This window comes from Corvus kubaryi, unplaced genomic scaffold (genome assembly GCF_017639235.1).
Source record: "Corvus kubaryi isolate FWS band 111438036 unplaced genomic scaffold, C.kubaryi_AGA036_p1.0 76, whole genome shotgun sequence".
In the NCBI taxonomy this organism is placed as follows: domain Eukaryota; kingdom Metazoa; phylum Chordata; class Aves; order Passeriformes; family Corvidae; genus Corvus; species Corvus kubaryi.
Window position 1 is genome coordinate 14,449,293 of NW_024582063.1, and position 12,119 is coordinate 14,461,411.

A 12,119-nucleotide genomic window follows, 5' to 3' on the forward strand; every position below is an offset into this window, starting at 1 on the left:
AGCCTAGTTTTTAAGGGCATTTTGCCTAGATGTTGTTTAAACTGTTCTAAAGCTATACAAGACCCCAGAGACTATTTTGAGAGATAGGTTTTCTGTTAGCCCCTTAAAATCTCTTTGTTAACATCAGTATGAAAAGAAGGTGGTTTCTAAAGAATGTAGTTGGAGAGGCATATGCTGTACTCTGGCTCTAAAAATATTTTGGTGCAGCAAAATGTGAGTTGGAAACTTTTTCTGGATATCTCTTCAGTTTTCAAGAGATTAGTTCAATATTGTGTCCTTTTTTATGTAAAACAAACAGTCTTCACAACAACTGCCTTGGATTGTTTTCAGATTAGCCTCTGATTGATGTTTTGGAGCAGCGGAATGTATCTGCCTTCTCATTGCATCTCTAGCCTTGAAGGCAATAGGGCAAGTCACTCAGTTATTTGAGGGAAATAGGAAGAGTGTATTTCCATCTTTCAGATTATATTTTAATAAAATGGATTAAGTCCTTCAAAAGTGTACATGTGATGGTCATGAATATGGAACTGTGTTTTACTGGAAAATGTCAAATTTGCACTAGAAAGACATTTTTCATTAGCATTGTTAAAAAATAGCATATGACAGTGAGGAAGCAAGGCTAGAACATGCTGAAAGACAGCAGTTCCGTGATGTAATCCTGCCTCATGTTGTCAATCTTGTATTTATACCAGTTCTTAGTGACATATGCAGACAAGTCAAACATCTGTGTGTACGTATATGTGATTCCAATAACTTTCCAGTTGAGGTGACTTTCAGTCAATCAGTATTTTCAATGGTAGCTAAGTGTTTCAGAAACATTTGACCAATTGCCTTCTAAAGCTTACAGCCTTCCATCCAAGTTAGGCTTTCCTATTTAATATAACTTTTTAGTGATTATTTCTCCTCCTGTGTGACAAAGGCACTGAGGAGTTGTATAAAGCCTTTTCTTTGTGGTTTGCAAAAAGCTCCTGGAGAGGAAGTAAGACTTCTTGAAACTTATGCTGGATAGCTTCCTTATTCTTAATGTCTAATTACATGTTTCTTGAAATAAGTCTCATTGAAGTAGCTGAAAGATGTGTCCTCAGGGGAAGTCATTGCCACTTTTGCCTCAGTCTTAGAAGCCCAAGCCTCCTGTTTGTAGTTATTGTCCATTTTCTGCAGATAAGTTTCCAGTGGGTCAATGTCAAAAGCAAACTGCTCCTCTTCCTCCGGTAGTTCCGGTTTTGACATAAGCTGCATTGTCAACTTTTCCTCCCTTAGGTCTGGTGAAGAATTCACTGAAGGCAGGGAAAGGTGAAATGAATTTAACAAAGGCTAAAGAGGAAAGACTAGGTTGAGAATTGTATCGTGAAATACAAGTGCTCTTCTTATCTCACATCACCACCACACAAACTGTGAAATAATTTTAGATTTAACAGTCCCTCATTCTTTTTTCTGAGATGAGTGTGCTGTATGTCTGTTTTCATTTAAAATTTTGGTAGAAGGCCATGGATCAGGGACTTGAATTGGAAACTCACCCTATCAGTCTTTGTGGATTTTACTAACAGTCAGTGTACTGACAGCACTGGTTAATGTTAACCCCCCCACCCCAATTGTTCACTAAGAAGTGAATAAATTATTAGTGAACAAACTTAGAATCTTTGCTTTTGGAAATACCAGTGCGTGCAATCTTTAATTATAATTCTGGGTGCTAAAACTGTATGTTGTGCCATATTAGATGTCTTAACACAAGGGAATAGTTTCTAAAACTCGGTGATATTTGCAAAAGGGTGCGTGCATGTCAGTGTTTTAGTTTGGATCAGAAGTGTATTTTTGAAGTCCATTTATCTGTCATCCCCACTTCTTAAGTTGTGATTCACATAAAGGAGCAGTTTCACACATTACAAATTGAATTCTTTCCCACAAAACAAATGTATTACATAAACAGACCTGACTGTGCTTCAGCTGCTAATGGGTGCTCAATCCATTGGACAAGATAAGATCTAGATTCCTCTCTCCCTGTTTGTAGTGTTGATTCTGATCCTTGGCACTGCGTTTCATTCCATGCATTCACTACTCCTGATGTGCTTTAACTGCTTTTGCTAAGACAGAACTTGTCCTCCTTTGTTTTCAAATGTGACTTCAGAGCTTTGTATTTACATACCAAAATATTGCTGAAGAACCTGTTGCATTTTAGAAAGGCTGAAGCCCCTTTAAAAACCCAGTGCTTCAGAAAATAAATCTTGGGCTGCTCAAGTGACATTTGCAAAAGTACTGTGTCTTACAGGTTTCAGAAACTCCCCTGTGCCACTCTCCCATTGGTCAGACTGCTTTTCCAGCTTTTAATCTAAGTAATAAGTCATATTTTGTTTCAGTTGATGGAACTGCAGCAGCCATGCTTGCAGGAGGTAAAGTTGGGTAGGGACCGAAGAATTCTTTGGTGTCATCAACCTGGGAGAATGGAACATAAATTTTAGAAGTTTAATCAGACCTACCAGATTCTGTTTCCTTAGTGCAAGCTTTTCTTTGTCTGAAGTGAGAGCTTTTCAGTGATACAAGTGGGTTGCAGATTTCTTTGAATAATTCAGGGTAGGGCATCAGCAACATCTTTGGGCAACCTATTCCAGAGTCTTGCCACTCTCCTAGTAAAGAATTTCTTCCTGTATACAATCTAAATGTTTCCTCTTCTAGCTTAAAACTAAACCTCTTGTCCTATCACTATAGGCCCTGCTAAAAAGGGGCCTGTAAAGAGTTAAAAGGGGTTAAAAACCCCTTAAGTATTAAAAGGTAGCAGTAAGGCTTCCTTTGACCCTTCTCTTCTTCAGGCTGAAAAACCCCAACTCTCTCAGCTTTTCTGTATAGGAGAGGTCTTCCAGCCCTCTAACCATTTTCATGGCCCTGTTTTGGATTTGTTCCAATGGAACCATGTCTTGTGTTGTGGATGCCACAGCTGCACACAGCACTCCAGGTGGGGGTCTCAGATAGCAGAGCAGATCACCTCCCTTGACCTGATGGCCAAGCTTCTTTTTATGCATCTCTCCCCAAGTCACTTTCCACTGTTGGGGTTTTTTTTCCCCTCATTTATCTCCCTTAGTGGTAAAGGTCCTGTAAATGCATAGTTAACTTGCAGCATCAGTGCTCAGTATTGTCAAACACAAGTTTCAGTGTGTTCATCCGTGTCAGACACAAAGCTAGAGATGGACAACCAGATTTCCAGCTTCATGGTAGCTGAAGATGCAGTCCATATTGTGGGAGGTGAGAGTCACATGCTGTTTCCCAGTAATGCAGAGGCAAAGCTGACTAGCTGTAATCACTTCATTTCCATAATATATTTTGTGTTCTTTCTGACTGCAAGCTGAACATTAGTCAAATGTCTTAACAGGTGGAAGGTAGAAGTTGTAGCTTTTCCATTTGGTGTTTAATTTGAGGGACAAATAGTAACATTTCTTTCAGTCTTTCTTATTGTGTGACATCTTCAGAATTGCTCTGTAACTTAAATGAAGAATCTTGTAGTTTTCCTGAGAAACAGAATGTCAGATTTTTTTCTGTAGGGATGTTTATAGGTATGATCAAATCCTTTCCAGTGTCTCAGGTATTTTTGTTTACATCAATCTTGGTTCTTCTTTTTGTAAATTTTTTTCCTTTGTTACCTTTTCCCAGTATTTTGCAGTAGACTGATTGAAGGCTGTTGAGAGCGATGTATTTTTAATAAATGCTGCATTTTGCATGAAAGTCCATGTGTTTAAATTTATTCTTTAAAATACACATTTTGGGATTAGTTTTTAATGCATAGAGTAGGTTTTGTGGCCTAAGCAAAGTCTGATCTTTATGATTAGGAAATCCTGAAGCTTGCTGTTCCCCCCAAATGAACCTGGTGTTTTGAAGAACTGTTGGAAGATGTAGGAATAAAAAAAGTCTGATCACTATAGCTGCTGCAGCAAATAATTTACTTTCAAAATTTCACTTGCTGACATATTGCAGAATCCAAAGAAACTGGTTACCTTTGCAGGTCTTGCAGAAGAACTCACCTCTTTCTTCTTAATAGCTTTTAAGAATACTTAAATTTTGCTGGGTTTGTTGCATTATTATATACTACTTAGTAACTTTCTATTTTGGAGCATACACTGACTTGATGTATCAAATCAGATATATTCATGGGTGGTGTTTGCTGATAGATTAACTACTCATCACTTCCATGTGCTGTTGATCAATAGCTCTTAATTTGAGGATAGGCAGAACAAGAAGCAACTGCTATACAAAATCTGTAAACATAAGAACCAGAACAAGACAGCCAGTGCATTTCTAAAAACCATCACTGGGTTTCCAGATATTTTGGATCTCAGAAGGCCATGTTCCTCTAAGCTCTTCCTCTGTTCCTGTTGATCTTGATGATGATATCTTACGATACCCAGGTATAACAAGAGCTTGAGTCTTCTCTTCTTTTTCTGGTTTTAGGTAGGAATTAATTTATACATTCATAAGTGAGCATACTGGGCAGGATCCATTGGTCAAGTAGTTAGAAGCATGGAAGGAGGGCATTAGTGGCTAATGCCACATCTAAAGTAACCTAGATGTCTGTTGTGGTCTCAGAGATGGTGGTGTTTTGTGACAGAGCTGTAAGTTTGGCTGCTGGTGTTCCCTGTTCAACGTGCAGCACCCTCCTATGTGGCAGTGGTGGTGGGGGTGGTCTGTATCTGAGTCAGAATGTGCTGCAGGTTACTGCTTTTAGCATTTGCACCAGCCTGGCTGAGGGCCTGTTACCTTCTTGGTATCTAGTTAGTGGATGGCCCCTTCTCCCAGCCCCCTTCAGTGGCATATGTAAATAAAAAATGCTTCAGTATTTCAAACGAAGGACTTAAAACATCTTTAATAAAAATGAATTTGAGAATTCATGTCGAAATGATCACATGCAGATTTCCGCAGTGTTTACACTCCCAGTTTGAAATACTCTATACATCTATTTATTTAATCTGAAACATTGAATTAACTCTTAAATTGTGTTGTATCTTGTCCTACAGCTAGTCTGAAGGGCACTCAGGATGAATTAAACAAGAAAGCACTTCAGACTTTGGAGAGGTGAGTAGGAATCTTGCAGATGCTTGTATTGTGTATTTTTTGCATGAATTCAGAAAAATTGTTCTTTTTATGTTTCTTTTTCCTCTGTGTAAGGCTTCCTTGCTGGAAAGTTTGAAAACAGTTCATTAGATTTCAGCAGTAGTCTGTCAAAACCATTTTTGTGATGGCTAAATGCAGTGATTATTTGATTGAATATCCAAGGTAAGAGTACTGCTCTGCCACCTTACAGAAATAACCTTAGCCCCAAATTAGCTGCAGTGAGATCTACAGTGCTGGGAGATGCAGCTTCCTCACATCATGCCAGCTGGCAAACGTGGAAAGCTAATTTTGTCTCAATTCCTGTGTGAAGCAGGCTTAAAATCCTATTTCCGTCATGGTGGGAAAGTACCTTTGCCATCAGGGTGTAGGCAGCTGTGGGGTGACCTGGCACCACTGCACCTAGGGGAGAGGATAATTGCTGTCCTAATGAGTGTTTATGTGAGCTGTTGTTGGAAGAAGAGGGTACAAAACATGCACCACTCGCCTCTCCTTCATCCCTGTATTTTGTGGGGGGAACAGATACAATGGCTCCACCCTGGAAGCAACTGTGAATTATGCTCTTGTGCAGCTACACTTGAGACCTCAAGTACAACTGCTTGAGTTAATACTCTTTTTTGTCCATTCTGTGGGGTAGAGAGGTGAGGTGTGAGCTTCCTGACTCTGTTATGATTAAGTTACACCACCCAAAATACACTGGGTGGTGTTCAGGCAGTTATTTACACTTGTACAATTATATTTACAATTTACAACCTACTGTAAATGTAGATGCCTACAGACTACAAATGGCAACTAAATGGAAGCTTGTATGGTCTATGTCTTGGGCTGAAATACCTAATTGTGAGTGAGTTGTGGTCATAATTACAGAAGTGAAGAAAATTTGAGATCTCTGGTATCCCAAGGTACAGGTTTAGCAAGTTGAACAAAGTTAATGGATCTCAGCTGTTTTGCTGATGCTGAACAAGGAGCCTAACATGTTTGTCTTAAAACTGGTTTTGTAGTGAGTGCAAGAGCTGAAACCACAGATACAATTCTGGATATTTACTTTATGGAGATCTGAGAGAGAATTTTTAAAAGCCATTTGTTCATTCACTGTTTGGATCAGGAGTGTACTTTTAAGTCCAGCAAGTTTCTGGACTCCAGCGTAGTACGTTAACTAGTGACAAATTTTAAGGAACTGTGGTGCTGCACTGCTTTTAAACTTTTTTTTTTTTTAATCCTTTGACCTTTCCCATTGGCTTTGACTTGTTTCATGGTATCTTAACTCTAGCTAGGAGGCAGACAAGCTTCTAGCCAAACATTAGTTACTCAAACCTCAGCCAACAGGAATGTGACAGTGAGCTGATTACTAGTGTTTTTCTAAATGCCTAAGTTTGGTTTCTTATCTTTTTTTACCTTCCTTGTTTTTCACCTCCTTTTGAAGAACATGTATGATCTCTCAGGCCATGGTTTGGCCTGCAGTCATCTTTGTAAGGGGCCTTTTCAGCTGGAAGATTGCATCAAATGTTTTCTAATTCCTTCTGAGGAAAATAAGCAGTAAGGTGACAATTCTTTGTTTCTTTCCAAAAGCACCATTAATCTCATCTGCTATATTCTTGTGAACTTTCCCATATTATTTATTGCTGGAGAGGCTACTGAAGGTTTTGCAAGAGACGTTTTGTAAAGAGGTGGCTCACCCTGTCTAACACCTTAGGACAAAGATGGGTTCTAACTTGTGAAGTTTTGTTGTTGCTTGCAATTTTTGGGGGTTTTTTTTGTTTGTTTGTTTCGTTGGGGTTTTGTGGCTGTTTGGGTATTTTTTTTTTGTTTGTTTCTTGAAGTGGAAGGAGAAATTAGTGACTTGCCTGTACTGATTGCACCTTGATGTCTTTGGCATTGCTTCAGAACATGAGTGCCACCTTGACTTCTAAAGTTACAGGACACATTCAGTCCGTAGTAAATTAATTTGTTCTAGAGACACTAGTTATAAAAATCAGCTTCAACATACTCTTGCTCACAGGCCAAGATGGCGTTTGAAAAGTGACTGCCATTAAAATGGTGTGTGGTTTGTTCCCTGAAGTAATTCTTTTATTGTTATTTGTTTATTATTAGCAAATCAATAGTTTTGGCATGGGTTTTAGCCACCAGTGTTGTCAGCCTGTCATTTCTCCCTCATAAGGACATTAATTGTACTCACTTTGGGCCTGGCAATGCAGGTGCAGGTTTCCCTGGTGTCCTGGAACGCAGCCCAGAAAGAGGTCAGGAATGTTAATTGGCTATGAGGGACCTTCCTCTTCCCCATTTCTCCCATGTGAAATGACTTCCCTGTGCTGCAGAGCTATGAGTGAGCTCTGTGAGTCAGAAGGGGAGAATCCACTGGTTCCTGGACTGGGCTGCCAGATGGCATGAGCTGGTGCCCCACCTTTCCTCCTAGGTTGGGTTCCTCAAGACACTATTGCATCATTGCCTTGGTTAATGGCTTCTCCACAGGCTACCAAATTCAGGCTGCAATTTCGTGCCTGGCATAGTCTGAGAGGGGACAGTTCTGCCCAGGTTGTCCATCCCTTGTTGCCTGCTTTGCACAAGACTTCGTTGAGGGCCTGCAAATATGGTTCTGGAGACACTGCAGCCTTCACTAGCCAGGGCTTCCCTTCACTGCAGTGCCCGCTGCCTGCTATGGACTGGAAGGTAATATCTCAGAGCCCAGGCTTGAGAAGTAAGGGCCTTGGGTTTGGTCCAGGCGCAGTTCCTGTCATCAAATCATTCCTCCCTCAGTGTCCCTTTCCAAATTAGGAGTCTACTGTCAAAAGTTAAACTAGAAGCTGCAGGGTAGAGAATGTGTTGTGTGTTTGAGCACCAGGTTGTCACAGGCTCCGCATCTTTGGTCCTGTACATGCTCAGAGTGACTACTTTGTTCAGTGCTAACCTAACCCTCTCTTAATGTTTGAAAAGTGGCAGTATAGGAACAAGTTAGACAGCTATATCCATCACCTAAATTACTTAAAATAATGCTTTGATGGGTTTGTTATGAGCTCAGAGCTACTTTTTCCATATTAGTTATCCAAGTTCCAAAATATTAGGTGGCATTTAATAAAGGAGCATGTAAGTTGTATAACATCCTGGCAGCTGTGTTTCTCATACTTGTTCCTGGGATTCTGGCTTAGCCAGGCCAGCGCTGTTCTGCTTTTTGTCTAGTTTCAGTGTGCTCCCCCATTACTGGACTAGTTTTCTGTGGGGGAAGACTGGGTTTTGTTCTGTGCTTTTGTGACTCATGGTGAAGGAGTTCTGCAAAGTGCAATCTAACAGTCACTTTTCTTTTTGTATTGTGTTGTCGTCCTTAAAGAGCACGTGACTTGGCCCCCGATGATCACCAAATCATCCTCTACCTGTCACTGCAGCTGGCTCTTGTCAGACAGGTATGTGAAATAATTGGAAATCACGGAGTCGTGGGAGGGTGGAAGGACAGCCCAGTTGAACAAGACCCAGGCTCGCTAAACAGGGTCCCTTCCTTCCTGCATTGTAACCGGTAACAAGCAATCAGAATATGTTTATGTAAAATATTTTTTCTTACTGCAAAACTAATAATTCTGTAGCACATGGAATGGCCTTCCCTAGCGAGTGGGTTCAGCTCTAAGCCCCGAGCAGTCTTGGAGCACCCATGTGTGTGTGGGATGAGCGAGGTGTGTTTATTCCTGTTCCCCGGGTGTCACGCTGTGTCCTGCTCCAGAGACTCTCCCGTTACTGCCCCATTCCATCTCATGCCAGATCGCGCTCCCCGCGCTGGGATTGCTTTATTCCATACTTGGGCACGTTTGACGTTCGGCTTTGACGAGTGTTGGAGCTCTGCAGCGAGTGGGATTAGTTGGCATTTGAATGCTGCTGCAGGTGTTAACTCATAAAAATGAAGCTGATCAGAAAATGCTCTGCATTGCCTTTCAGAAAAAAACCCCAAACCACTTGCGCTGTGCTTTATTTTTCTGCCCCTTTTCCTTAAAATTGGGGTGTTTTATTTCTCTCTCCTTTCTGTTTCAAAGCTTAAATCTTTATTGGAGTGGCTTTTGTTTTTTAAATACCTCTCTAGCTAGATTTGAAATTTCATCATTGGAGTTTCTTTCTTTGGCAGGCCTTCTGTTGCTGCAGTTTTCTCTCCTTAGTCTCCACTGCAGAGTTGAACAGTTGGGTCTTTCTTACTTTCCTGAGCTAATTAGGGGAGCTGTGTGTTCATTAGGTTAAACTAATTGTTCCAAGAGAGCACCCTCTTGATAATGTCACTTTTGTAACCCTTTCATAATGAGAGCAGTGTGCTGTAGCCTGCAATAAGAAAGGATAATTAAAATGGCTTATTTAACTTTCTCATCTGCCTGCTGGCTGCTTTATGATGCAGTTTGCTCAGGGTCTTTCATTAAAAAACACCCAGCTACCCTTCTTTCTCTCATAGCTTTTGCCTCATAGGGAGACTGTCTGATCTGCTGCCTCTTCTGCTTCTTGCCATGAGTAAAAACATTACAGCTTTTCAGCTGCTATCCTGAAAAATAAAATCAAGATTTTTGTGGTCATTGGTTTTGTTTTCATGGTTACTGGCATTTTAAGTCATTACCCTTTCTTTTTCTCTGGTTGTAGCCTGTCTTTCCAGTGTTGTTTCATCTGTCTTATTTCTTCATTTCCCTTCTCTCCTGTTCTTTCCATTCAGTCTCTTGTCCCCATGCTCACTTTCCTCTTTGTCTAGTTCACCTGTGTGTTCTCATCCTTGATGTTCTGCCAGTCGCCTCTGCTCCCACAGCTGTATGATCTCAGTGTATTATGTAGTGTCAGCCTGACCCCTGCAATGGTGCTCCTGCTCTTCTCCCATCAAGTGAGATATAAATCTTTAACGCATGCTTGGACAGAGAGGAGATACCTGAGACATCTTTATTTTTAGACTGCTGTAAAACATCCTACTCTTCTTTTGCCAGTTTACTTAATGATAAACATTTGGTAATGCATTTTTAATATCCTTAATTATTTAAAGTATCTAATATATTCTCTTTCTGATTAACTGGAAGATAAATGATACCTTTTTTGATAGATTGCATTAACTATTGAACATCATAGTTAGGGCTTTCATCAGGCAATGCTATAATACTGATAAATCAGGCCTTTTCTACATAGTAGGTTACAATATAATGCCTGAATGTTTTTCTCAGCAAATAGGCCTTTTTGTTTCCATGGTCAGAGTCGATAAATGAGGTAACTGTACCCAGCACTGAAAAATATAGGTATCAGCTTGCATAGATAAGAGAGTGTTTTCATGGAACAAAGCAAGAGAGGCAGCTGACCAGTGGAGTGCCAAGCAAAGCTGGAGCAATTCATCTTCCTTGGAAGGTTGTAAAATATTTCCAATAGCACCTGTCTCTGTCACCACTGGGCAAGGGAAAGGGGAAATGGAAAAACATAAGCATCCCTCTGACTTGAGATGAGGATGTGACAAGAAGAGGAATGGTTATAAAAGGCTCATGCAGAGTTGGCAGTTGAAACCACCAGCAACCAAGATAAAAAACACCGATGATGAGCTTTATGTGTGCGCCTGTGTCTTAAAGACCACGGGAGTCACTGGGAAGACTTGGAGGGTCTGCAATAGCCCCAGAGTGTTTTAGTGCATTTTTCAGCCAAATACAGAGTACAAGAACCTGTTCTGTAAGGAGGGTCTCAGTCTGGTTCCCCCCCCCCGAGTTGCAGTGCCAGGAGGCCAAGGTCAGTATCTGCTGCAGTGGATATCTCCACCTGCAGCGCCTGGCTGGCAGCCGGCCGAGCTGAGCAACAAATGAGACTTGTAGCTCCCGACTCCCAGCGGCTGGTTCAGCTGCTTCTCCTGTTTCTGTGGTAACAGCATTTGGATCAGCAAAAACAAGGTAGAATGAACACTTTAAAGCTCACTGATTTTAATGCATTGCCTTGTTTTTTAGCAGACCGGTTTCTATGGAAATGACTCTAGAGAGTCAGCAGCACTCTTGTTAATTTTAGGTGTTGATTCCCTTTTTTTGGGGGGGTGATGGTGTTTGTGACCTTGAATGCCATGTAAATCAGTATTGGATATGTAAAAACAACATATGTAGGCTTCATACCATTTTAATACTTAATAAGCTTTCTTTTCATGAAAATGGGAAGGGAAAGGTGGGTGAGGGTCAGCAGCTGAGCAGTGGAAGTCTCACCAATTTCCTGTGGACTTCCAACAGACCTCAAGTTTCCAAGTGGCACTATCCAGAAAACACCTACTTCCTTCCAGAGTGTCTGGATGTACAACTAAGATAAACATTATTCTAGAGACCAGAGAAAGTATTTCAGCTGCTTTCCCTGGTTTTTATTTTGGTTTCAAGAAGGAGAGACTGCTGTCTCTGCCCCAGGAGAGGAGCTCTTTTAGGAGGTATCAAGAGGTGCTTCTTTCAGTGACTGCTTGGATGTAGGTATTTCTGGCCTGTCTTTTTCCCAGACCAGCTACTGCCTCCTCTGCTGAACAGCAACATGCTGCTTTTCTGCCTGCGTCCTAGCCTAGATTGTTCTGGTGATCAAGAGTGGCTTGTAGGAAGAGCTAAGTAATAACCCACTGATGTATCTAAGCCTGCTTTCCTGAGGTTCTGGTGGACTGTAGCAAGTCTGTTTTCAATGAAAGCTCTTGCCAGTCAGTAAAACTTTCTCCTTTCCATGCTATAAAAAGAGATGGAGTGGGTAGGTTTAATGGTTAATTAAGTGTAACTGTCAACTGATGTGAAATTACAAGGCCTGAAAATTCCTCTTAAGAGTTCCTGTTTCATTTACCATTTAAAATATCCAAGTGCGTTCTACTGTTAGGAAGTATTTTTTGCACTTATTCTGTTTTCCTTTTTATACCTATAATTGTGACATACCAGCATTGTTTTTAAAGAGACATATAGCATTATTGAAATAAATCCTATTATATAAGAGGCAGCCTAAACAATCCATATTGTGGCATTATTTTGGTAATGCTGCAAGATGCTATTTCTGGCCTACTGCAGCATCTTTGCTTCCTAATCAGTGCAATGTGAAGATACCTG

The 12,119-nt window shown here is 40.8% G+C and overlaps 1 protein-coding gene across 6 annotated transcripts in view; it reads left to right on the top strand.

Annotated features, from left to right (window-relative positions):
* The window catches only part of TTC7A (tetratricopeptide repeat domain 7A), a 172,137-nt gene that overhangs the window by 64,991 nt on the left and 95,027 nt on the right, over positions 1-12,119 (top strand). For all 6 annotated transcript variants that reach the window (XM_042051890.1, XM_042051891.1, XM_042051892.1 and 3 more), the window contains 2 exons: positions 4,998-5,055; positions 8,414-8,486. In XM_042051890.1, the coding sequence (XP_041907824.1) occupies positions 4,998-5,055; positions 8,414-8,486 (131 nt within the window). The remainder of the gene's footprint in view (positions 1-4,997; positions 5,056-8,413; positions 8,487-12,119) is intronic.